At 47.5% G+C, this 27341-nt stretch overlaps 1 protein-coding gene across 1 annotated transcript; it reads left to right on the top strand.

Moving 5' to 3' along the window:
• The first annotated feature begins 1617 nt into the window (after positions 1–1617).
• On the top strand, positions 1618–26990 carry WARS2 (tryptophanyl tRNA synthetase 2, mitochondrial). Its single transcript, XM_089662478.1, has 6 exons — positions 1618–1730; positions 4284–4541; positions 5123–5203; positions 11276–11361; positions 16081–16199; positions 26336–26990. Exons 1-6 carry the CDS (start codon positions 1641–1643, stop codon positions 26782–26784), a joined length of 1083 nt encoding a protein of 360 aa, XP_089518604.1. The 5' UTR covers positions 1618–1640; the 3' UTR covers positions 26785–26990.
• The last annotated feature ends 351 nt before the right edge of the window (positions 26991–27341 follow it).

The raw sequence follows: 27341 nt of genomic DNA, 5'->3' as shown, positions 1-27341 counted from the left end.
GGACCACCTCGGCATGCCCAATGGCCTAATGCAAAAAATCTGCGTGGCTGCGAGTGTCCGCAGTGGGAAGCCCCCCCCCCCCGTGGTGGCCGGGGTCATGGCTCCAGGGGGGGCCGCACACGCCTGACACCTTCCGCCAGACGTCTGGATATCAGAGCTGCCTTTGAAGTGGGTGACACCGAGGGCAGAGGAGACCCCCCCCCCCCTCCGGGGGCACAAATATTTCCATTTCATCCCATCACTGCCTATATCATCCAGAATGTATGGCCGGGTTGGGTCTCAGAGTCTTCGCCATGATTTGTGAGCCAATCACTTCCTGTCCCTGTGACACCCATACAGGAAGAGAGGGAGAGGTTGTCACCGGGACGGGGAGTCGGACAGAAAAGGCTTTCTTTTTTTTGTCTTTGCATATTGGATAGATTTTCCATCACTTCCTGTCCTAACAGGAAATCTCCTGATGGGGACACAAGTGGGGACGGGCGCTGCAGCCTTTGCATATGGTCAGTACTGGAGGGAGCCTGAAGCAGCGGTTTCCCCTAGGTCAGTACTGGAGGGAACCTGAAGCAGCAGTTTCCCCGAGGTCAGTACTGGAGGGAGCCTGAAGCAGCGGTTTCCCCTAGGTCAGTACTGGAGGGAACCTGAAGCAGCAGTTTCCCCGAGGTCAGTACTGGAGGGAGCCTGAAGCAGCAGTTTCCCCGAGGTCAGTACTGGAGGGAGCCTGAAGCAGCAGTTTCCCTGAGGTCAGTACTGGAGGTGCAACCTGGGGGCGTCGGATGGACCGAAACATGACATCCCAGAGGGGTTCTATTGGATTTAGGTCAGGGGAGTGTGGGGGTCATTCAATGGTCACACTGATGAGGGGTAACAATTGGGGGTGATGGAGGGTCTGTACCCCTAGGATCGGGGGGTCACATTGGGGGGGTCACACTGATGGGGGTAACAATGGGGGTGATGATGGCGGTCCCGTACCCCTAGGATCGGGGGGTCACACTGATTAGGGGGGGTGATGGAGGTCCTGCACCCCTAGGATCGGGGGGTCACACTGATGAGGGGGGGTGATGGAGGGTCTGTACCCCTGGGATCGGGGGTCACACTGATGAGGGGGGGTGATGGAGGGTCTGTACCCCTGGGATCGGGGGGTCATACTGATGAGGGGGGGTGATGGAGGGTCTGTACCCCTGGGATCGGAGGGTCACATTGGGGGTCACACTGATGAGGGGTGATGGCGGTCCCGTACCCCTAGGATCGGCGGGTCACACTGATGGGGGGTGATGATGGAGGGTCTGTACCCCTGGGATCGGGGGGTCACACTGATGAGGGGGGGTGATGGAGGTCCTGTACCCCTAGGATCGGGGGGTCACACTGATGAGGGGGGGTGATAGAGGTCCTGTACCCCTAGGATCGGGGGGTCACACTGATGGGGGTGATGATGGAGGTCCTGTACCCCTAGGATCGGGGGGTCACACTGATGAGGGGTGATGGCGGTCCCGTACCCCTAGGATCGGGGGGTCACACTGATGACACGCCCATACATTCCTCTTCTCGGTGTCACTGATAATGAAGACACTCTGAGCACTAAGCGGGTCACGTGACTCGGAGGGGGTGTGGCTGTGCGGATCCGCTCTCGTGACGTCACCAAGATGGCGCTGCCCATGGTCCGGCGTGCGGTGGTGTTCCGGGTGCGGGGAGGACACCGGGCTGTGAGCAGTGAGAGCCCCACCGGGCCTCAGGTAGCCCCAACCTCACCTACACCCGCTGTGATCTGTGTGTCTGTCTTGTATCACCGACAGGGACCGGAGAGAGCGTGCTGGGACTTGTAGTCCTCCGCTAATGACCATACGGGTCCTGTATGGTCATTATAGGAGGACTACAAGTCCCAGCGTGTCCCGTATGGTCATTATAGGAGGACTACAAGTCCCAGCATGCTCCGTATGGTCATTATAGGACTACAAGTCCCAGCATGTTCCGTATGGTCATTATAGGACTACAAGTCCCAGCATGTCCCGTATGGTCATAGGGGGACTACAAGTCCCAGCGTGTCCCGTATGGTCATTATAGGACTACAAGTCCCAGCGTGTCCCGTATGGTCATTATAGGAGGACTACAAGTCCCAGCGTGTCCCGTATGGTCATTATAGGACTACAAGTCCCAGCATGTCCCGTATGGTCATTATAGGAGGACTACAAGTCCCAGCATGTCCCGTATGGTCATTATAGGACTACAAGTCCCAGCGTGTCCCTTATGATCATTATAGGACTGCAAGTCCCAGCGTGTCCCGTATGGTCATTATAGGAGGACTACAAGTCCCAGCATGTCCCGTATGGTCATTATAGGAGGACTACAAGTCCCAGCGTGTCCCTTATGATCATTATAGGACTGCAAGTCCCAGCGTGTCCCGTATGGTCATTATAGGACTACAAGTCCCAGCATGTCCTGTATGGTCATTATAGGACTACAAGTCCCAGCGTGTCTTGTATGGTCATTATAGGAGGACTACAAGTCCCAGCATGCCCGTATGGTCATTATAGGAGGACTACAAGTCCCGTATGGTCATTATAGGAGGACTACAAGTCCCAGCGTGCCCCGTATGGTCATTATAGGAGGACTACAAGTCCCAGCATGCCCGTATGGTCATTATAGGAGGACTACAAGTCCCGTATGGTCATTATAGGAGGACTACAAGTCCCAGCGTGCCCCGTATGGTCATTATAGGAGGACTACAAGTCCCAGCATGTCCCGTATGGTCATTATAGGACTACAAGTCCCAGCGTGTCCCGTATGGTCATTATAGGAGGACTACAAGTCCCAGCGTGTCCCGTATGGTCATAGGGGGACTGCAAGTCCCAGCGTGTCCTGTATGGTCATTATAGGACTACAAGTCCCAGCGTGTCTTGTATGGTCATTATAGGACTACAAGTCCCAGCGTGCCCCGTATGGTCATTATAGGAGGACTACAAGTCCCAGCATGTCCCGTATGGTCATTATAGGAGGACTACAAGTCCCAGCATGTCCCGTATGGTCATTATAGGAGGACTACAAGTCCCAGCGTGTCCCATATGGTCATTATAGGACTACAAGTCCCAGCATGCCCCGTATGGTCATTATAGGAGGACTACAAGTCCCAGCGTGTCCCGTATGGTCATTATAGGAGGACTACAAGTCCCAGCGTGTCCCGTATGGTCATTATAGGAGGACTACAAGTCCCAGCGTGCCCCGTGTGGTCATTATAGGACTACAAGTCCCAGCATGTCCCGTATGGTCATTATAGGACTACAAGTCCCAGCATGCCCCGTATGGTCATTATAGGAGGACTACAAGTCCCAGCGTGTCCCGTATGGTCATTATAGGAGGACTACAAGTCCCAGCGTGCCCCGTGTGGTCATTATAGGACTACAAGTCCCAGCATGCCCCGTATGGTCATTATAGGACTACAAGTCCCAGCATGCCCCGTATGGTCATTATAGGACTACAAGTCCCAGCATGCCCCGTATGGTCATTATAGGACTACAAGTCCCAGCATGCCCCGTATGGTCATTATAGGACTACAAGTCCCAGCATGCCCCGTATGGTCATTATAGGACTACAAGTCCCAGCATGTCCCGTATGGTCATTATAGGAGGACTACAAGTCCCAGCGTGCCCCGTGTGGTCATTATAGGACTACAAGTCCCAGCATTTCCTGTATGGACTGACCCACGGGTGGAGCGCAGATGGAGACTGACCTGTAGGAAGAGCCCCCTCGGTTCCCCCTCCCCCCATGACACCCTCATTCATCATCGGGGCCCCGTCATGGTGTCACAGGCAGGCCGGTCCCAAGAGCTCGCACTCTAGCAGAGCTGTGAAGTCACAATGTGGGGAGGACAGGCGCTCAGGATGACGCTGGGAGTTGCATCGCCCGTTAGGTGTCATGGCGGTGAGATGGTGTCACACGTTTGCAGCGCACTCGCAGGAAGTCCGTCTTGTGGGGTTGGGATTTCGCGGTGGGAGGAGCCCGGAGGCGGTGATCGCGGTCGGCTTGTCGGACTTCGCTACGCCGGGGGGATGTTTGTGCAGCTGATACGGGCGTACGGCGGAGGAGGGGTGAGTACGGCGGAGGAGGGGTGAGCAAAGCTCCGGCAATGATACCAGGGGGGGGGGGGGGCGGTACTCCTCCTTCTGGGGGCGCTAAATCCTCCGACCGCCTGCAGACCCCTCTATGGGGAATTGAGCCCAGCATGCCGGCGCTGACCATATAGCCCCTCCCCCCTCTCCTGTAGTAACATTGTTCCTGTTTCTTTGTTGCAGGGTGCCGCCTCCCCCCGCGTCTTCTCTGGGATACAACCCACCGGGATCCCTCACCTGGGCAATTACCTGGGCGCACTCCGGAGCTGGGTGAAGCTGCAGGAGGAGTTCAGCTCGGTACTGTACAGCATTGTGGACCTGCACTCCATCACCGTCCCCCAGGACCCGCGCAGCCTGCGGGAGAGCGTCCTGGACATGACTGCCTGCCTGCTGGCCTGCGGGATAGACCCGGAGAAGAGCGCCCTCTTCCAGCAGTCTCAGGTCAGTGCGGAGGGGTCGGGTACAGAGCCATTCTGAGCGGCTCTGTACCGTGTGATCGCTGTGTCGTGTACAGATCTGAGCGGCTCTGTACCATGTGATCGCTGTACCATGTGATCACTGTGTCGTGTACAGATCTGAGCGGCTCTGTACCATGTGATCACTGTGTCGTGTACAGATCTGAGCGGCTCTGTACCATGTGATCGCTGTGTCGTGTACAGATCTGAGCGGCTCTGTACCATGTGATCACTGTCGTGTACAGAGCTGGTCTGAGCGGCTCTGTACCATGTGATCACTGTGTCCTGTACAGATCTGAGCGGCTCTGTACCATGTGATCGCTGTCGTGTACAGACCCGGTCTTAGCGACTCTGTACTATGTGATCGCAGTGTCCTGTACAGATCTGAGCGGCTCTGTACCGTGTGATCGCTGTGTTGTGTACTGCGCCTATTGATGGCCGTGATTGTGAATAGAGCTCTCTGACGATAGCTCACAGACACCATGTACAGAGCCAATCTGAGCGGCTCTGTACCATGTGATCACTGTGTACTGTGTACATTGAAGCTCCTCCTCTTCCTCCCTCCAGGTGCCGGAGCACGCGGAGCTCGGTTGGGTTCTCGGCTGTATGACGTCCATGCCGCGGATCCGCCATTTGCCCCAGTGGAAGGTGAGTGAAGCAAGTCCAATGAGTTGCTTTTGGGGGGAGGAGCTTATGTGTTTATTTGCCCGCCTCCCCGCCGCCGTATTGTGGTTGGAGGCGGGCACCTATTTCTGGAGCACCGTTTATAAACATCAGCTCAGGCGGCCGGTGCGCCTTTTAATGGCTGCGATTGTGAGTGTCATCGGACAGCTCTGTTCTCCGGCACGGTGCACGGAGCAAACCAGAACTGCTCTGTACCTAGTGATCGCTGTGGTAACCAATCAGAAAAATCGAAATATTAAAAAATATCAGATGTGGGGGGGGGCAGTGAAAGTAGGTCAGGGCGGCGGTGAAGATCTGTTCTAAATACCACCAAAGGAAAACTATTGGTCAAAAAAATCAGGTTTTCTTTTTATAGGTTTTTACATTTTTAATTATATAAATGAAAAAAACACACAAATTCAGCACAAGTAGTTTTCTTTTGGCGGTATTTGTTCACCACTGTTTGTTTGGGGTTTTTTTTTGTTTTTTTTAATTTATATAAATGAAAAAAAAAAAAACGAAGTTTGAAAGAAAAAATCTACTTTCTGTCATGCAATGTTGTACGCAAATGAAATTTAGATTTTTTTTTTCCACATTCAGCACAGAGTTTTCTTTTGGCGGTAATTGTTCACCACTTTTTTTTTTTTTAATTTTTAAAAATTTTTATTATATAAATGAAAAAATACCGAAAAGTTTGAAAAAAAAAATCTACTTTCTGTTATAAAACATCCAATAAAATCAAATCTTTTATTTGTTTACCACTTTTTTTTTTTTTTTTAAATTGTATAAATGAAAAAAATACCGAAAAGTTTGAAAAAAAAATCTACTTTCTGTTATAAAACATATCTAATAAAATCAAATCTCTTCGTAAATTTATGCAAAAGTGTATTTTGCTGCATGTCTTAGATTTTTTTTTTAACCAAACATTTCCCACAAATTCAGCACAGATAGTTTTCTTTTGGCAGTAATTGTTCACTTTTTTTTTAAATTTTTAAAATTTTTTATTATATAAATAAAAAAATACCAAAAAGTTTGAAAAAAAAAATCTACTTTCTGTCATGCAATGTTGTACGCAAATGAAATTTAGATTTTTTTTTTTTCCACATTCAGCACAGAGTTTTCTTTTGGCGGTAATTGTTCACCACTTTTTTTTTTTTTTAATTTTTAAAAATTTTTATTATATAAATGAAAAAATACCGAAAAGTTTGAAAAAAAAAATCTACTTTCTGTTATAAAACATCCAATAAAATCAAATCTTTTATTTGTTTACCACTTTTTTTTTTTTTTTTAAATTGTATAAATGAAAAAAATACCGAAAAGTTTGAAAAAAAAATCTACTTTCTGTTATAAAACATATCTAATAAAATCAAATCTCTTCGTAAATTTATGCAAAAGTGTATTTTGCTGCATTTCTTAGATTTTTTTTTTAACCAAACATTTCCCACAAATTCAGCACAGATAGTTTTCTTTTGGCAGTAATTGTTCACTTTTTTTTTAAATTTTTAAAATTTTTTATTATATAAATAAAAAAATACCAAAAAGTTTGAAAAAAAAAATCTACTTTCTGTCATGCAATGTTGTACGCAAATGAAATTTAGATTTTTTTTTTTTCCACATTCAGCACAGAGTTTTCTTTTGGCGGTAATTGTTCACCACTTTTTTTTTTTTTAATTTTTAAAAATTTTTATTATATAAATGAAAAAAACACACAAATTCAGCACAAGTAGTTTTCTTTTGGCGGTATTTGTTCACCACTGTTTGTTTGGGGTTTTTTTTGTTTTTTTTAATTTATATAAATGAAAAAAAAAAAACAAAGTTTGAAAGAAAAAATCTACTTTCTGTTATAAAACATATACAATAAAATCAAATCTCTTCGTAAATTTATGCAAAAGTGTATTTTGCTGCATGTCTTAGATTTTTTTTTTTTTTAACCAAACGTTTCCCACAAATTCAGCACAGATAGTTTTCTTTTGGCGGTAATTGTTCACCACTTTTTTTTTTTTTTTTTTTTTTTTTTTTACATTTTGAAAAATTTTTATTATATAAATGAAAAAAAAAATGAACTTTGAAAAAAAAAATCTACTTTCTGTCAAGTAATGTTGTACGCAAATGAAATTGAGATTTTTTTTTCCACTTTCAGCACAGAGTTTTCTTTTGGCGGTAATTGTTCAACCACTTTTTTTTTTTTTTTTTTTTTTTTACATTTTGAAAAATTTTATTATATAAATGAAAAAAAAAATGAACTTTGAAAAAAAAAATCTACTTTCTGTCATGTAATGTTGTACGCAAATGAAATTGAGATTTTTTTTTCCACTTTCAGCACAGAGTTTTCTTTTGGCGGTAATTGTTCACCACTTTTTTTTTAATTTTTAAAATTTTTAATCATATAAATGAAAAAAAACACACAAATTCAGCACAAGTAGTTTTCTTTTGGCGGTATTTGTTCACCACTGTTTGTTTGGGGTTTTTTTTTTGTTTTTTTTTAATTATGTAAATGAAAAAAAAAAAAAAAAATTTGAAAGAAAAAATCTACTTTGTGTCAAGCAATGTTGTACGCAAATGAAATTTAGATTTTTTTTTTTTCCACATTCAGCACAGAGTTTTCTTTTGGCGGTAATTGTTCACCACTTTTTTTTTTTTTTAATTTTTAAAAATTTTTATTATATAAATGAAAAAATACCGAAAAGTTTGAAAAAAAAAATCTACTTTCTGTTATAAAACATATCCAATAAAATCAAATCTCTTCGTAAATTTATGCAAAAGTGTATTTTGCTGCATGTCTTAGATTTTTTTTTTTTTTTAACCAAACGTTTCCCACAAATTCAGCACAGATAGTTTTCTTTTGGCGGTAATTCTTCACCACTTTTTTTTTTTTTTTTTTACATGTTGAAAAATTTTTGTTATATAAATGAAAAAAAAAATGAACTTTGAAAAAAAAAATCTACTTTGTGTCATGCAATGTTGTACGCAAATGAAATTTATATATTTTTTTTTCCACATTCAGCACAGAGTTTTCTTTTGGCGGTAATTGTTCACCACTTTTTTTTTTTTAATTTTTAAAAATTTTTATTATATAAATGAAAAAATACCGAAAAGTTTGAAAAAAAAATCTACTTTCTGTTATAAAACATCCAATAAAATCAAATCTTTTATTTGTTTACCACTTTTTTTTTTTTTTTTAAATTGTATAAATGAAAAAAATACCGAAAAGTTTGAAAAAAAAAATCTACTTTCTGTTATAAAACATATCCAATAAAATCAAATCTCTTCGTAAATTTATGCAAAAGTGTATTTTGCTGCATGTCTTAGATTTTTTTTTTTTAACCAAACGTTTCCCAGAAATTCAGCACAGATAGTTTTCTTTTGGCGGTAATTGTTCACCACCTTTTTTTTTTTTTTTTTACATTTTGAAAATTTTTTATTATATAAATGAAAAAAAAAATTAACTTTGAAAAAAAAATCTACTTTGTGTCATGCAATGTTGTACGCAAATGAAATTTATATTTTTTTTTTTCCACATTCAGCACAGAGTTTTCTTTTGGCGGTAATTGTTCACTTTTTTTTTAAAATTTTTAAAATTTTTTATTATATAAATAAAAAAATACCAAAAAGTTTGAAAAAAAAAAATCTACTTTCTGCCATGCAATGTTGTACACAAATGAAATTTAGATTTTTTTTTTTCCACAGAGTTTTCTTTTGGCGGTATTTGTTCACCACTTTTTTTTTTTTTTTTTTTTAATTTTTTATTATATAAATAAAAAAATACCGAAAAGTGTGGAAAAAAAAATCTACTTTCTGTTATAAAACATCCAATAAAATCAAATCTCTTCGTAAATTTAGAGCAAAGTGTATTTTGCTGCAGGTCTTTTTGGTAAAAAAAAAATAAAATAAATAAAAATCTAACATTACCCACCAGCCCTCCGGAAGATTTTACCCCCTTCGTGACCAGGCCATTTTTTTGCTGTTTAGCACAGCGCTGCTTTAGCTGACGGTCATGCAACGCTGTACCCAAATGAAATTTATTTTTTTTTTTTTTTCGCAGAAATTCAGCACAAGTAGATTTTTTGAGCGGTATTTATTCACCACTGGGTTTTTTTGGGGTTTTTTTTTACATTTTTAATGATATAAATGAAAAAATACTGAAAAGTTTGAAAAATAAAAATCTACTTTCTGTTATAAAACATATCCAATAAAATCAAATCTCTTCGTAAATTTATGCAAAAGTGTATTCTGCTGCATGTCTTAGATTTTTTTTTTTTTTTAACCAAACGTTTCCCACAAATTCAGCACAGATAGTTTTCTTTTGGCGGTAATTGTTCACCACTTTTTTTTTTTTTTTTTTTTTTACGTTTTGAAAAATTTTTATTATACAAATGAAAAAAAAAATGAACTTTGAAAAAAAAAATCTACTTTGTGTCATGCAATGTTGTACGCAAATGAAATTTATTATTTTTTTTTTCCACATTCAGCACAGAGTTTTCTTTTGGCGGTATTTGTTCACCACTTTTTTTTTTTTTAATTATATAAATAAAAAAAATACCGAAAAATTTGAAAAAAAATCTACTTTCTGTTATAAAACATATCCAATAAAATAAAATCTCTTCATAAATTTAGGCCAAAGTTACAATGTACAGTCTGATCACTGGGGGAGGGGAGACTGAGGAAATGCCACCTCCTCCTCCTACAAAGTTACAATGTACAGTCTGATCGCTGGGGGAGGGGAGACTGAGGAAATGCCTCCTCCCCCTTCTACAATGTTACAATCTGATCACTGGGGGAGGGGAGACTGAGGAAATGCCTCCTCTTCCTTCTACAAAGTTACAATGTACAGTCTGATCACTGGGGGAGGGGAGACTGAAGACACGCCTCCTCCTCCTTCTACAAAGTTACAATGTACAGTCTGATCACTGGGGGAGGGGAGACTGAGGACACGCCTCCTCCTCCTTCTACAAAGTTACAATGTACAGTCTGATCACTGGGGGAGGGGAGACTGAGGAAATACCTCCTCTTTCTACAAAGTTACAATGTACAGTCTGATCACTGGGGGAGGGGAGACTGAGGAAATACCTCCTCCTTCTACAAAGTTACAATGTACAGTCTGATCACTATAGCAAAAAGTCCAAAATGTTGTTGTTTTTTTTAAATTTTCAGTATTTTTTTCTTTCTAGTGCAAAAAAAGCCAAAAAGCGCAGAGGTGATCAAATACCGAACGAAATATATAATTCACAATTCTGTATAATATACAGGTAGTACACGAGGTAGGGTTAATAAAAAGGTCATACATGAGGGGGAGGGGTTAATAAAAAGGTCATACATGAGGGGGAGGGGTTAATAAAAAGGTCATACATGAGGGGGAGGGGTTAATATAAAAGTCATACATGAGGAGGGGGAGGGGTTAATACAAAGGTCATACACGAGGAGGGGGAGGGGTTAATATACAGGTCATACATGAGGAGGGGGAGGGGTTAATATACAGGTCATACACGAGGAGAGGGAGGGGTTAATATACAGGTCACTGCAGATGGGGGATGTGATCGAGGTATACCAGGGAAGGGGAAGTGAAAGAGTTAAAAAAAAAAAAAAAAAATGCTCCACTGATCTGGAAATGATTTATTGGTTGGTTCTTCCTCCAATGTAAAAGGGAGGGGGGCGGGGCCTCCAGTGTAAACACTACGCTGTTTACATTTGTGATCACTATGATTGGCCGCCGCGGGGATCCCATGGTAAAGAGCCAACCTGCGTACGAGGCGGCATCAAAAAGTCTGAAGACTAGTTTTTTAATGCGCCAGCAGATGGCGGCACAGGGCTGCACACACAGTCACAGGAAGCACCAACCTTCATAAGTCAGTGTGGCAGAAAGACATCGTCCCGGGAGCTGCGCCACCCTAGCCTTGCACCGCGCGTTACAAAACTAGTCTCAAGAAAGCTTTTGATACCGCCTTGGGCGGCTCTGTACACCGTGCCTGTGCGGTGACGACGGCAGTAGATGCCAACCAGCAGCAATAAATCGTTATTTGTATCAGATTTTTTTTTTTTTTTTTTTCTGCTTCTCATCAGATAAAAAGTCAGAGTCAGAAGAACGAAGGCAGCGTGGGATTGTTCACGTATCCCGTTCTGCAGGCGGCCGACATCCTTCTGTACAAGTAAGTCCCTGCGTTTTTGTTTTTTTTTTTAAGTGTTTTATTGCATCGCGCCGTGTGATTGGAGCATTTTTTTTTTTTTTTTACCCAGCCGTTTCACCTGGAAAAAAAAAAAATTTTAAAGCCCGGCCCTCCCCACGTGGAAGAAAAATATATTTTAAAAATACATTCTTAATATATTCTTCCCAAATATATTGCCCTATATTTCAGATACTACAATTTGGGCCGTATTCCATATATTATTAAAAATATTATTCAGAACGCACGCTGAAGTATATTTCAAAGTGTCATTTGGAATGCATTTACAGGTATATTTAAAAATCTGAGTTTAAATGCATTTTTTTTTTAGATGTTCACAATACAGGTGCTCTGCCAGCCCCAATTATTAATTTCTTCCTTAATTCCTCGTACCCAAATGAAGTACATCCTTCATTAATTCCTTACGTTCTTGTGCCAAATGTTCCCAACTTCAATCACTGTATTTCCTCCCCTGTCATCCGGCTTTATGTTCCCAACTTCAATCAATGTATTTCCTCCCCTGTCATCCGGCTTTATGTTCCCAACTTCAATCAATGTATTTCCTCCCCTGCAATACTGCATTCCAACCCAAACTTCATTAACAATTTCCCCTCTGTCCTGTGTGTGTATTCTGGCCCAAACTTCGTTAGCCACTTCCCCCCTTTTAGGGTGACCGGCCCCCTGCTGTCTCTTGTCCTGCCTCGGCTCTTTGAAGCCGAGCCTCATTGAAGCTGAGCCCACGGCCCGCCCCTGGTTGCCAGGGCGACCGGGAAGCGTCCTACACCGGTTTAAGAGACTGGTGTTGGGCTCTTCCCGATCATCTTTTTCTGCTGCGCAGCCATCGAGGGAGCCCAGCTGAGGCGGGACCCTCGTGGCTAAACTCTGCCTGAGACCCCAGCCAAGGGGGAGACCGCACTCTAGCCCTGCCTGAGACCCCAGCCAAGGGGGAGACCGCACGCCAGCCCTGCCTGAGACCCCAGCCAGAGGGGAGACCGCACGCTAGCCCTGCCTGAGACCCCAGCCAGAGGGGAGACTGCACGCTAGCCCTGCCTGAGACCCCAGCCAGAGGAGAGACTGCACGCCAGCCCTGCCTGAGACCGCAGCCAGAGGGGAGACCGCTAGCCAGCCCTTCCTGAGACCTCAGCCAGAGGGGAGACCGCATGCCAGCCCTGCCTGAGACCCCAGCCAAGGGGGAGACCGCACGCCAGCCCTGCCTGAGACCCCAGCCAGAGGGGAGACCGCACGCCAGCCCTGCCTGAGACCCCAGCCAAGGGGCAGACCGCACGCCAGCCCTGCCTGAGACCCCAGCCAGAGGGGAGACCGCACGCCAGCCCTTCCTGAGACCCCAGCCAGAGGGGATACCGCACGCCAGCCCTGCCTGAGACCCCAGCCAAGGGGGAGACCGCACGCCAGCCCTGCCTGAGACCCCAGCCAGAGGGGAGACTGCACGCCAGCCCTGCCTGAGACCCCAGCCAGAGGGGAGACCGCACGCCAGCCCTGCCTGAGACCCCAGCTAAGGGGGAGACCGCACGCCAGCCCTGCCTGAGACCCCAGCCAAGGGAGAGACTGCACGCCAGCCCTGCCTGAGACCCCAGCCAGAGGGGAGACCGCACACCAGCCCTGCCTGAGACTCCAGCCAGAGAGGAGACCGCATGCAAGCGCTGCCTGAGACCCCAGCCAGAGGGGAGACTGCACGCCAGCCCTGCCTGAGACCCCAGCTAAGGGGGAGACCGCACGCCAGTCCTGCCTGAGACCCCAGCCAAGAGGGAGACCGCATGCCAGCCCTGCCTGAGACCCCAGCCAGTGGGGAGACCACACGCCAGCCCTTCCTGAGACCCCAGCCAGAGGGGAGACCGCACGCCAGCCCTGCCTGAGACCCCAGCCAGAGGGGAGACCGCACGCCAGCCCTGCCTGAGACCCCAGCCAGAGGGGAGACCGCACACCAGCCCTGCCTGAGACCCCAGCCAGAGGGGAGACCGCACGCCAGCCCTGCCTGAGACCCCAGCCAGAGGGGAGACCGCACGCCAGCCCTGCCTGAGACCCCAGCCAGAGGGGAGACCGCACGCCAGCCCTGCCTGAGACCCCAGCCAGAGGGTATACCGCACGCCAGCCCTGCCTGAGACCCCAGCCAAGGGAGAGACCGCATGCCAGCCCTGCCTGAGACCCCAGCCAGAGGGGAGACCGCACACCAGCCCTGCCTGAGACTCCAGCCAGAGGGGAGACCGCACACCAGCCCTGCCTGAGACTCCAGCCAGAGGGGAGACTGCACGCCAGCCCTGCCTGAGACCCCAGCCAAGGGGGAGACCGCACGCATACTCCGAACTCCAGCAGGTACCTGTGTCATACTATCTTGTTCCCTGGGAGACCGAGCACCCTGTTGGATCTGTGAGTACATACTTCCCCTGTTTTGCCTGAACTGTTCCTCTGCCTCACGGTTGGATTACAAACTGTCTGCAGAGACTTTAACTTGCTCCTGGGGCTGGACTACAAGTGTTTTGGCCCTCTCCTCACTATTCCCCTAGTGGCGAGGTCACCCCCCCCCCCCCCCCCGCAATCCCTCCGATGAGTGACTGTCATTTTGTTGTCTCAATAAAGCTTTGTGTGTTCTGTCCTTCCTACCCTCCGTCACAGTCACAAATATCCGGAAAATATATTTTAAAAATACACTTTTAATATATTCTTCCCAAATAATATGGACCTATATTTCAGATACTACAATTTTGGCCGTATTCCCATATATTTTAAAAATAAATTTTTTAAATATTTGTGAATATATTATTAGAAATATATTCAGAACGCACGCTGAAGTATATTTCAAAGTATCATTTGGAATGCATTTACAGGTATATTTAAAAATCTGCGTTTAAATGCATTTTTTTTAGATGTTCAAAAATATCTGGAAAATATATTTTAAAAAAATATATTTTTAAATTATATACCTTTGGAAAACATATTTTAATTTTACATTTTTGGAATACGTGTTGAAATAGATTTGTGTCGGCCAATATATTGTAAATAGAGGTCGCATGTATGATTTTTTTTTTTTCTAAATATATTGGAAATATATTTCTTTTCCATATGGGTAAGCTCAGATCCGCCCCCAGTGGCTCCTCCCCCTTGCCGCTGTATATTGTGCTTTTCTTCCAGGCAGTCATGTGATGCGCTGGGTTCCGTACGTGGCCTTGTGATGTCACCGATATGGAAAAAAAATATATATTTTAAAAATTTTCTTCCGAAATATATTGCCGTATATTTGAAATGCTACAATGTTGGCGTATTCAGTATATTTCAAAATATATTTCAATAAATATATATATATATATACACCGTACAAAAATAAATGAGAAATATTTTTTAAAATACATTTCAAATATACTGTATGTCTTTAAAAATACAAATCTACATTTTTGGAACACATTTACAAATATATGTAAAAAATGACTTTTTTATATGTTGAAAAAAAATCTGAAGAATATATTTAAAAAATATATATATTTTTAAAAAAATATTTAAAAAAAATATATATTCCTCAGATTTTGCAATGTTACAACTGAAAACGTAAATGTAGTTTATTGTGATTTGATGTGATAGACCAGAGGTCTCCAAACTGTGGTCCTTTGCTTGCTTTTAACCAGCCCTTGGGGCACTATTCCTCCCACTGACACCAATGGTGGGGCACTATTCCTCCACTGACACCGATGATGGGGCACTATTCCTCCCACTGACACCAATGATGGGGCACTATTCCTCCCACTGACACCAATGATGGGATACTATTCCTCCCACTGACACCAATGATGGGGCACTATTCCTCCCACTGACACCAATAATGGGGCACTATTCCCCCCACTGACACCAATAATGGGGCACTATTCCTCCCACTGACACCAATGATGGGGCACTATTCCTCCATTGACACCGATGATGGGGCACTATTCCTCCCACTGACACCAATGATGGGGCACTATTCCTCCCACTGACACCAATGATGGGGCACTATTCCTCCCGCTGACACCAATGATGGGGCACTATTCCTCCCACTGACACCAATGATGGGGCACTATTCCTCCCACTGACACCAATGATGGGGCACTATTCCTTCCACTGACACCAATGATGGGGCACTATTCCTGCCACTGACACCAATGATGGGGCACTATTCCTGCCACTGACACCAATGATGGGGCGCTATTCCTCCCACTGATACCAATGATGGGGCACTATTCCTCCCACTGACACCAATGATGGGGCACTATTCCTCCCACTGACACCAATGACGGGGCACTATTCCTCCCACTGACACCAAGTGGCACATAATTGTGAAGTGGATAGATAATGAGAAACGTTTTTCAAAAGTTCTTACGAATTGAGAATGGTCAGCATGTGTGGAGGGTGGGGGATGGGAAAGTGTACAGTACAGGTCCTCTGTTCTTCCATAGGCAATGTATAGGACATGCAGTGCCCAGTACTGGTCAAGCCGATTGGCTGACCAATCCTCAGTTATTGGCGGGATCGTCGGTCTGCTGTGTGCGCTCCGTGGGCCGATGGGCTTCCCTTCGTGTCGTTCGATGCTTCCGGCTTCTCTTTCACTTTGTATCGTCTCAGTGAAGGGTGTCGCTACATTGTATCTGCTGCCGAAGGTGTCATGAATAAATCAATGATTGAATTGTTGTTTTCCTCTCCCTGTCTGTGGCGTTCCTCCAGATCCACCCACGTCCCCGTCGGAGACGACCAATTGCAGCACCTGGAGCTGACGCAGGACACGGCGCGGATCTTCAACCACCGATACGGAACGTTCTTCCCCGTCCCCGCCACTCTGACCAGTAAGTGCCACCCACTCCATAACTACCCCACCCCCACCCCTACCCTACCCCCACCCCTACCCTTCCCCGTCCCCGCCACTCTGACCAGTAAGTGCCACCCACTCCATAACTACCCCTCCCCCACCCATACCCCACCCTTCCCCATCCCCGCCACTCTGACCAGTAAGTGACACCCACTCCATAACTACCCCTCCCCCACCCCTACCCCACCCTTCCCCGTCCCCGCCACTCTGACCAGTAAGTGCCACCCACTCCATAACTACCCCTCCCCCATCCCCACCCTTCCCCATCCCCGCCACTCTGACCAGTAAGTGACACCCACTCCATAACTACCCCTCCCCCACCCCCACCCTTCCCCATCCCCGCCACTCTGACCAGTAAGTGACACCCACTCCATAAGTACCCCTCCCCCACCCCTACCCTTCCCCGTCCCCGCCACTCTGACCAGTAAGTGACACCCACTCCATAACTACCCCTCCCCCACCCCTACCCCACCCTTCCCCGTCCCCGCCACTCTGACCAGTAAGTGCCACCCACTCCATAACTACCCCTCCCCCACCCCTACCCCACCCTTCCCCGTCCCCGCCACTCTGACCAGTAAGTGCCACCCACTCCATAACTACCCCTCCCCCACCCCTACCCCACCCTTCCCCGTCCCTGCCACTCTGACCAGTAAGTGCCACCCACTCCATAACTACCCCTCCCCCACCCCCACCCCTCCCCATCCCCGCCCCTCCCCATCCCCGCCACTCTGACCAGTAAGTGCCACCCACTCCATAACTACCCCTCCCCCTACCCTTACCCCACCCTTCCCCATCCCCGCCACTCTGACCAGTAAGTGACACCCACTCCATAACTCCCCCTACCCCATCCTCCCCCCTCCCCCTTCGTTTTCATCTGCTTACATTCGTGTTTCATTATTATTATACAGTATTTATATAGCGCCGATAGTTCGCTCAGCGCTGTACATTATAGTGGGGGACAGAACATGAGACAATACAGTAACAATACAATACATGAGGGGTTAGAGGGCCCTGATCCTTGGAGCTTACAATCTAGGAGGGAGGGGGTGGTGGTACAGGAGGAATAGCTGTGGGGGATGGAGTGGTAGGAGGAGTGGAGGAGATCGGTTGTTAGGTGGGGTGGGGTAGGCTTCCCTGAAGAGGTGGGTTTTCAGGGTGCGCCTAAAGGTGAGGAGGGTAGGTGACAGTCTGATGGATTGGGGTAGTGAGTTCCAGAGGATGGGGGAAGTCCTGGAGAAGTCCTGCAGTCAGGCGTGGGAGGAGGAGACCAGGGAGCTAGAAAGTAGGAGGTCTTGTGAGGAGCGGAGATTACGTGTTGGGTGGTATTTGGATATCAGGTCGGTGAGGTAGTTTGGGGCGGAGTTATGAATGGCTTTGTACGTCTGTGTTAGTAGTTTGAATTCAATGCGTTGGGCAATCGGGAGCCAGTGGAGGGAATGACAGAGGGGGGTGGAGCCAGTGGAGGGAATGACAGAGGGGGGTGGAGCCAGTGGAGGGAATGACAGAGGGGGGTGGAGCCAGTGGAGGGAATGACAGGGGGGTGGAGCCAGTGGAGGGAATGACAGAGGGGGGTGGAGCCAGTGGAGGGATTGGCAGAGGGGGGTGGCGGATACGGAGCGGTTGGTGAGGTGGATGAGTCTGGCCGCTGAGTTCAGGATAGACTGAAGCGGGGATAGTCTGTGATGAGGTCGGCCGGTGAGGAGGGAGTTGCAGTAGTCCAGACGTGAGATGATAAGGGAGGGAACGAGTAGTTTAGTAGTGTCTGGGGTTAGGAACGAACGTATTTTGGAGATGTTGCGGAGGTGGAGTCTGCATGAGTTTGCCAACGATTGGACATGGGGTTGGAAGGACAGGTCTGAGTCTAGGATGACACCTAAGACTCTGGCTTGTGGGGTGGGACTGATGGTGGTGTTGTTGGTCGTGATGGAGAGGGTGGGGGGGGCACGGGCTGGGGGGAAGACGAGGAGCTCGGTTTTGGAAAGGTTTAATTTGAGGAAGTGGAGCGACATCCAGTCTGATATGTCGCTCAGCAGGTGTGTGATTCGGGCGGAGACCGAGGGGGTGAGGTGGGGGGCGGAGACGGAGGGGGTGAGGTGGGGGGTGGAGACCGAGGGGGTGAGGTGGGGGGTTGAGAGATAGATTTGTGTGTCGTCGGCATAGAGGTGGTAGTTGAAGCCGTGAGAGTGTATGAGTTGGCCAAGGGAGGAGGTGTAGATGGAGAAGAGAAGGGGCCCGAGGACAGAGCCTTGAGGGACCCCAACAGAGAGGGGGAGTGAGGGGGAGGTGGTAGTGCTATAGGTAATGCTGAAAGAGCGTTGTGACAGGTAGGATGAGAGCCAGGAGAGGGCGGAGTCTCTGAGGCCGAGGGAGTGTAGTATTTTGAGGAGGAGGGGGTGGTGGACTGTGTCGAAGGCCGCAGAGAGGTCAAGGAGTAGGAGCACTGAATAGTGGCCATTGGTTTTGGCGGTTAGCAGGTCGTTGGAGAGGTGAGTAAGGCGGTTTCGGTGGAGTGTAGGGGACGGATGCCGGACTGTAGGGGATCGAGGAGGTTGTTGTCGGTGAGGTGAGAGCATAGGCGGGTGTAGACGAGGCGCTCGAGGAGTTTGGATGTGAGTGGCAGCAGGGAGATGGGTCTGAGGTTGTTCGGGTCGGTGGGGTCCAGGGAGGGCTTTTTTGAGTATGGGGGTGATGTGTGCGTTATTTAGGGGGGAGGGGAATGCGCCAGTAGAGAGGGAGAGATTGAAGATGTGGGTGAGGGAGTGTAGGATGGAGGAGGGGGGTGACCGTAGGAGTTGTGAGGGGATAGGGTCAAGGGGGCAAGTGGTAAGGCGAGCTTCGGAGAAGACCTTAGTGACCTCCTCAGTGGTAGCAAGGTCAAAGGAGTGGAGTGTTTTAATGGGGTTATGGTGGGGGGGGGCTAAGTGGGGTGGATGTCTGATCATTGGCGATGTCCTTACGGATTGCGTCGATCTTATTTTGGAAGTGATTGGCAATCTTGTGGGCGGTGAGTGAGGTGCTGGGTGGGGGTGGGGGAGCGGTGAGTGAGGTGCTGGGTGGAGGTGGGGGGGGAAGAGAGTAGAGAGTTGAAAGTGGAGAAGAGCCGGTGAGGACAGGAGGAGAGGGTGTTGATGAGGGTTACGAAGTAGGCTTGTTTGGCGGTGTGGAGGGAGGAGGTGTAGGTGAGGAAGGCGGATTTGTAGAGGGAGAACGCTCGAGGGGATCTGGTTGTGCACCATAATCGCTCCAGCACGCGACTGCGACGTTTAAGATGTTTAGTGTGGTCAGTCTGCCAGGGTTGAAGCAGTCGGGGGCTAATGTTACGTGTGGTTAGGGGTGCTATGGAGTCTAAGGCAGCTGACAGCGAGTCGTTGTACGCAGTAGTGGCCAGGTCAGGGCAGGACAGTGGAAGGATACTGTCGTACAGACGGTCAGCTGCAGAGTGGAGGGGGGCCGGGTTCAGGTTGCGGAGGTTACGGCTGGTGATGGTTTGACGTTTGGGGGGGGAGGTGTTAGAGGACGGAGAGACGGAGAACATAATGAGGTTGTGGTGAGAGAGAGGGAAGGGGGTGTTTGTGAGGTTGTGGGGGTGCAGAGATGAGAGAAAACGAGGTCCAGGGTGTACCCGTCGGTTGGGTGGAGGACTGTGTGCTGTGTGAGTGCAGAAGAGGAGGTTAGGTGGAGGAGTTGGGATGTAGCCGGGTTGTTGACATTGATGGGGATATTGAAGTCCCCGAGGATGATGGTTGGGAGCTCAGAGGAGAGGAAGAAGGGAAGCCAGGCGAAAAGTCGTCCAGGAAGAGGGATACGGGTCCAGGAGGCCGATAGATTACCGCAATCCTCAGGGGGGTTGGGGAGAAGAGTCGGATGCAGTGGGCCTCGAAGGAGGAGAAGGATAGAGAGGGGGGGTTAGGGAGGACCTGGAAGGTGGTCAGCGGTGACAGGGGCATGCCGACCCCACCACCTCTACGACCGCTCGGTCTGGGTGAATGGGACCAGACGAGGTCTCCATAGAAGAGGGCAGCAGGGGAAGCAGAGTCAGTGGCTTGGATCCAGGTATCAGTGACCGCTAGGAGGTTGAGGGAGCGGGAGATAAAGAGGTTGTGGATGGCGGTGAGCTTGTTGCAAACCAATTGGGCGTTCCAGAGTGCACTTGAAAACGGGGGGGGGGGGGGTGTTTGGGGAGCAGAGGGACAGATATTAGATTGAGGGGGTTGCGGCAGTTTACAGAAGAAAGAGGGTGCCTTGTGGGTGAGTGAGGTGGTGAGGGACCAGGGTTCAGGGAGATGTCCCCAGCGGTTAGGAGGAGAAAAAGGTGAGGAAAGTAAGATAGGAGCGGGATGTGGAGGAGCGCGGATGTCCTCCAGTCCTGGTGGGAGAGTGGAGGATCAGGAGGAGGTGGTGGGAGCAGTGAGGGGGAGATGTACAGTTGTTAGGGAGGAGCAGAGGGATAGAGAGAAGAGATTTTGGGAACGGAGGAGGAGGAGTATGAGGAGGGGGAGGAGTATGAGGAGGAGGAGGAGGAGGGGTATGAGGAGGGGGAGGAGTATGAGGAGGAGGAGGAGTATGAGGAGGAGGAGGAGGGGTATGAGGAGGAGGAGGAGGAGGGGTATGAGGAGGAGGAGGGGTATGAGGAGGAGGAGGAGGAGGGGTATGAGGAGGAGGAGGAGGGGTATGAGGAGGAGGAGTATGAGGAGAAGTAGGAGGAGGAGGGGTATGAGGAGGAGGAGGGGTATGAGGAGGAGGGGTATGAGGTGGCATTTTAGGAAGGTAAACGGAGTGGCGGTCAGGTGTGGAGTGTTTCCCGGGGGGCTCGGTTGTAGATGGTCGGCGTGCAGTAGAGTATCTCGTTGTATCTTCCTGCAGCTGGAGTCCTCCTTAGGTTCAGGATGGGAGGAGTTCGGTTAGATATCTTGTGGCCCCTGGGGATCTATGGCGCCCAGCGCCGGTGCAGGGGGGTAGTAGCAAGGTTGTAATCACGCTACGAGTTCCAGTTTACATCCATTTTTTCATCCATTTGCATCCGGTTTTCATTCGTTTACATTCATTTTTCATCTGTTTACATCCATTTAGATCCATTTTTTCATCCGTCCCGGGTTTTTTTTGCGGAAGAAAAATAGGATTTTCCTCCTTTCCTAAAAACGGATGTTACCGGATGCGGACATTATTGGATGTAAACAGATGTTCATCCGTTTACAGCCGCAAGTCCGCAGAAATACACGGGGCTCCGTTTCTCATCTGTAAACGGACACACGGAACGCGGACACACGGAACGCGGACACACGGAACGCCCGGGTGAGAGGGGCCTTAAAATAATTTAAGACATTTTTTGAAAGCAGCTCCGTCCCCGCGGCAGGCGAACGCATGCGACGGTCCACACACACGTGATGCAGCGCCGAGAACGTCAGATCACGGGGAGAAATTCCAACACCAGAGCGACTCTAAATCTACGGCGGTGACCTGTGAAGACTTTACATTTGTCAACGCAATTTGTCAAGTATTGGTTTTTTTTTTGCATTAAAATTAAAAAGTGTATTTTTTTCCCCAAAAAAAATTGCGTCAGAAAAACTGCCGTGTTACTTAAAAAAAAAAAAAAAAAAATGCAAAACCCTCCAGTTTATTCTTTAGGGCCTCTGCTTAACCACTTGCCGACCGCGCATAGCGGAATGACGGCTGCACTGCGGCCGGCTAGTTCTGGGTGGACGTCATTTGACGTCCTCCCAGAACGCGCTCTCCTGCGCGCCCCAGGGGGCGCGCACCCGGCGATCTCCGTGATCGCTGTGTCCTACGGACACAGCTGATCACGAGATGTGGTGAAAGGCCGATCCCACCGGCCTTTTACCACGTGATCAGCGGTGTCCAATGACACGCTGATCACAGGAAAATGCAAGTGCCGGTTCTCGGTTGCACTTTCCTCACGCTGTCAGATCGTGAGGAAAGTACTGCCGAGAACCGGCAGTTGTCAGAGCGGGGATCGGCACCGATCATCAGGGCACTGATGATCAGTGCCCTGATGATCGGTGCCCAGCAGTGACACCCGCAAGTTCCTCCCAGCAGTGCGCCCACTAGCCCCGCCCACCCATGCCCAGCAGTGCCCCCACCTGTGCCCAGCAGTGCCCCCACCTGTGCCACTCTGCAGTGCCACCTACCTGTGCCCAGAAGTGCCACCTACATGTGCCAGCAGTGCCACCCACCAGTGCCACCCACCTGTGCCCACCAGTGCCACCCACCTGTGCCCACCAGTGCCCCCCACCTGTGCCCACCCACCAGTGGTGCCCACCAGTGCCGCCCACCAGTGCAGCCCAGCAGTGCTGCCAGTCAGTGCCACCAGTCAGTGCCCAGGGGTTGTGCCAGTCAGTGCCACCAGTCAGTGCCCAGGGGTTGTGCCAGTCAGTGCCGCCACTCAGTGCCCAGAAGTGATGCCAGTCAGTGCCGTCTATCAGTACCCATAATCAGTGTCACCTATCAGTGCCGCCTATCCGTGCCACCTCATTAGTACTGCCTATCAGTGCCCTTTAGTGCTGCCTATCAGTGCCCATCAGTGCCGCCTATCAGTGCCCATCAGTGCCGCCTCATCAACGCAAATCAGTGAAGAAGAAAAAATACCTGTTTGAAAAATTTTATAAAAGAAACAAATAAACTTTTTTTTTTTTTCAAATTTTTTGCACTTTTTTTAATTTATAGCGCAAAAAGTAAAGCGCCCAGCGGGGATTAAATACCACCAAAAGAAAGCTCTATTTGTGAGAAAAAAATGATCAAAATTTCATATGGGTACAATGTTGCATGACGGCGCAATTGTCAATCAAAGTGCGGCAGCGCTGAAAGCTGAAAATTGGCCTGGTAAGGAAGGGGGTAGAAGTGCCCGGTAGGCAAGTGGTTAAATAAATGAAATAATAATAAAAAAATATATATATATATAAAATGTATGTTGTTTGTTGCCGCTGCACTTCTTCCGTGCAAAATTTTAAAGCGTGACATGTTTGGTATCTATTCACTCACAGTAACATCATCTTTTATATTTTAGAAAAAAAATTGGGTTTAGTATTTTTTTTTACATTACAGTTAAAAAGTGTATTTTTTTTCCCAAAAAACATTGCGTTAGAAAAATTGCTGTGTTACATAAAAAAATGCAAAACCCTCCAGTTTATTCTCTAGGGCCTCTGCTAAAAAAAAAAAAAGAAAAAAGATAATGAAAAAAATAAAAATAATTAAAATAAAATATATATAATATTTACGTTGTTTGTTGCCGCTGCACGTCCGTGCGCAAGCGTGACATGTTTGGTATCTATTCACTCAGAGTAACATCATCTTTTATAGTTTACAAAAAAAATTGGGTTTAGTATTGTTTTTTTTTGCAATAAAATTTTAAAAAGTGTATTTTTTTCCCCCCAAAAAAATAGCGTTCGCAAAACTGCCGTGTTGCAGAAAAAAAAATGCAAAACCCTCCAGTTTTTTCTCTAGGGCCTCTGCTAAAAAAAAAAAAAAAAAGAAAATTAAAAAAAGAGAAAAATAAATAATTTAAACAACATATATGTAAAATTTATGTTGTTTGTTGCCGCTGCACATCCGTGCGCAATTTTAAAGCGTGACATGTTTGGTATCTATTCACTCAGAGTAACATCATCTTTTATAATTTACAAAAAAAATTGCGTTAGGAATACTGCCGTGTTACATAAAAAAATGCAAAACCCCCCAGTTTATTCTCTACGGCCTCTGCTAAATAAAAAATAAAAATCAATAATTAAAATAAAATATATATAAAATGTAATTTGTTCCCGCTGCACGTCTGTGCGCAATTTTAAAGCGTGACATGTTTGGTATCTATTCACTCACAGTAACATCATCTTTTATGTTTTGCAAAAAAAAAATTGGGTTTAGTATTGTTTTTTGCATTAAAATAAAAAAAATTATTTTAAAAAAAAAAAATTGCGTTAGAAAAACTGGTGTGTTACTTTAAAAAAAAATGCAAAACCCTCCAGTTTATTCTCTAGGGCCTCTGCTAAAAAATAAATAAATATATAATTAAAATAAAATTGTGTGTGTGTGTGTATATATATAAAATTTACGTTGTTTGTTGCCGCTGCACGTCCGTGCGCAATTTTAAATCGTGACATGTTTGGTATCTATTCACTCAGAGTCACATCATCTTTTATATTTTACAAAAAAAAATTGGGTTTAGTATTTTTTTTTTTGCATTAAAATTTAGAAAGTTTTTTTTTTTTTCTTTCCAAAAAACATTGCGTTAGAAAAATTTCTTTACATAAAAAAATGCAAAACCCTCCAGTTTATTCTCTAGGGCCTCCAGGTGTTGAGGAACTACAAGTCCCATGAGGCCTTGCAAAGACTCTGACACCCACAGGCAAGACATCCAGAGGCATGATGGGAGTTGTAGTACTTCCACAGCTGGAGGGCCATCGTTTGGACACCCCTGCCATAGGGGAAGACCTGGAACAGCGAGTTCACCAGGAAAGTCCTAGTGGTCTTGAGGACTCTGAAGGACCCATGACTGGGACCATCACTGGTAGAAGCAATAGGCTGAACCCCCTTTTTTTTTTTTCACTGCATTACTAAGAGCCGAGACAGTCTCTTTAAATTTAGGAGCAGAAGACTTCATCTCCTAATTCGGCAAGGACTGGATTGGCAGCGGCTGAGGGTTGGGTGGCCACCGAGACCTCGAGCAGGTCAGATAAAAAAAATCCACTTGTGGCTTAGCGCTCAGAGTCGGCAAATAACTGACCGATTTGGACCACCGACTGTAGAAACTTCGAGGAACTGGCCAAACCCATGAAGACTTGATAGACTAGAAGCAAAGGGCACCATGGTTGCAGGCTGTAGACCACGCCCACATTAGTAGCAGCACCGGAGCCATGAGTAGAGAGTAAGCTGGTGCACCCAGGACAGGAGGACCGGTTCCCTCTGTGAGTAGAATCTGGTCTGAGGTGGTAAAGCACCTGGTTCAGGTGACAAGGCTAGGCCTTAGGTAGTCATGAAACTCAACTGCTGGTAGCAGGTGAGGATCAGAAGGCCTGAGGTGACCACATAAGTGGGCAACAAGAATGGCCAGGCCTTAGGTAGTCATGAAATCCAACTGCTGGTAGCAGGTGAGGATCAGAAGGCCTGAGGTGACCACATAAGTGGGCAACAAGAATGGCCAGGCCTTAGGTAGTCATGAAATCCAACTGCTGGTAGCAGGTGAGGATCAGAAGGCCTGAGGTGACCACATAAGTGGGCAACAAGAATGGCCAGGCCTTAGGTAGTCATGAAACCCATCTGCTGGTAGCAGGTGAGGATCAGAAGGCCTGAGGTGACCACATAAGTGGGAAACAAGAATGGCCAGGCCACGCCTTAGGTAGTCATGAAACCCAACTGCTGGTAGCAGGTGAGGATCAGAAGGCCTGAGGTGACCACATAAGTGGGCAACAAGAATGGCCTGAAGATGAACGTTCCATGTGGCCCCTTGCAGTAGAGGAGGAGCAGCAGCAGCAGCGAGGACTTCCTTGTCATGGAATGGTGGGAAAGAGACCATTCCAACCGATGGTGTCAGTTCCTCAAAGTTGCATTAGCAACTAGAAGGAAGCAGACGGTTAAATGTACTCAGTGGTCCAACTAAGGAGGTGGCTCCTGGTGCTCAGCCCAACAGTGTGAGTCTCGAAGACAGGGCAAGCACCGAGGCCAAGTCAACGGCCCTGGACCTAGGAAGCACTCTATTGCGAACCAGAATGGGGGTTGGGGAGCATCTTGTAGGTAACCCAATGGATGTAGGTCACTTGTAGGCTATATGGGCAACGTCCATGGTGGCCGGGTCCAGATATGGTGCTCCAGAAAGGCCACTGCCATTGTAGAGACTAGCTTTTGCAGCAATGAAGAGTCTTGATTGAAGGGAAGACGTCCTTCCTCCTAGGACTGGGACATGCTGGTAGTGGGAGGGGTTGTCCTGGGCCGGACTTGTTTGTAGGTGTGCAATCCTCCTGTAGGTGGCAGTATAGCCTGAAGGTATCTTCTGTCCCTCAATGGATGAGAGAGATGGAACTCCCTTTCCCATTGTAGGAAGCCAGTTGACCCTAGGGGGCAGTCCTTGCTGCTATATCTCATCTGTTGTTTCTCGCCACTTTACAGCCACTTCCAAGAAGATCTGTTCGCTTCGAGACCCCTCGGCCAAGATGTCCAAATCAGACCCCCAGAACCTGGCGACCGTGCGCCTGACGGACTCGCCGGACGAAATCGCGCTCAAGTTCCGCAAGGCGGTCACGGACTTCACCTCCGAGGTGACCTACGACCCAGAGGGCCGCCCGGGAGTCTCCAACCTAGTGGCCATTCACAGCGCCGTGACGGGGCTGACCCCAGAGGACATCGTGGTCCAGAACCGCGGGCTGGAGACGGCGCGGTACAAGATGGTGGCGGCGGAGGCGGTTATCGAGAAACTGACGCCAATTCGGGAAGAGATCCAGAGACTCAGGGCTGATAGGGGGTTCTTGAGGGAGGTGTTAAATCGAGGGGCGGAGGGGGCGAGGGAGGTGGCCACTCCCGTGTATGACGCGGTCTGCAGGTTGGTGGGCTTCAGGTGAGAGTTTGGGGGGAGGGGTTTGACTTGGTGGGAGGGGTTTGACTTGGATCATCTGATTGGAAGTTGTGAAAACGTTTTGCCAGGCAGCGAATAAAGGGAAACCAAAGAAGACAAAACCCCCTGTTCTTACCCCTCCCCAAAAGGAGCCGTATGATTGGGGGGCTGGAAACGGAGTGCTAAAAATAAAATCGCAACTCCGAATTCTAACCGAGGTCCAAATCTGAGAGAAAATGTTTCATCGAGGATCCCTAAAAAGATTCCCCGACTTCCCCTACACATGACACCATACACACCACAACCTACAATCTGCTGTGTTCTAGGTATGATGAAAAGAGTAAGCTGGAGATTTTTTTTTTTTTTTCCATTTTATTTTTTTTTTTCTGGGTTTTTTCGTTTTTTTTTCCTGTCCCCCCCCCCCCCCCCTTTTCTGTTTATTTTCTTTTGTTATGTATTTTCTTTTTCTTTCCTCTTTTTTTCCTTTTTTTGCTTTCTTCCCCCCCCCCCCCAATTTTTTTTTTTCTCTATTTTCTTTTTTTTCTGTGTTCTTTTTTTCTCCCT

Source organism: Staurois parvus, unplaced genomic scaffold (assembly GCF_062004578.1).
Source record: "Staurois parvus isolate SC_StPar_1 unplaced genomic scaffold, SC_StPar_1.0 ptg001480l, whole genome shotgun sequence".
Taxonomy (NCBI): Eukaryota; Metazoa; Chordata; class Amphibia; order Anura; family Ranidae; genus Staurois; species Staurois parvus.
Note: the sequence above shows the minus strand (reverse complement) of the source record. Positions and strands in the feature narration are given on the sequence as shown.

What these genes read in the sequence shown, in the direction of transcription:
- WARS2 (XM_089662478.1), top strand. Translation starts at nt 1,641, where the DNA reads ATGGCGCTGCCCATGGTCCGGCGTGCGGTGGTGTTCCGGGTGCGGGGA. An exon ending in CCCTCTTCCAGCAGTCTCAG is followed by an intron (nt 4,542 to 5,122) that starts GTCAGTGCGGAG and finishes TCCTCCCTCCAG; the next exon opens with GTGCCGGAGCACGCGGAGCT. An exon ending in GCCGACATCCTTCTGTACAA is followed by an intron (nt 11,362 to 16,080) that starts GTAAGTCCCTGC and finishes GCGTTCCTCCAG; the next exon opens with ATCCACCCACGTCCCCGTCG.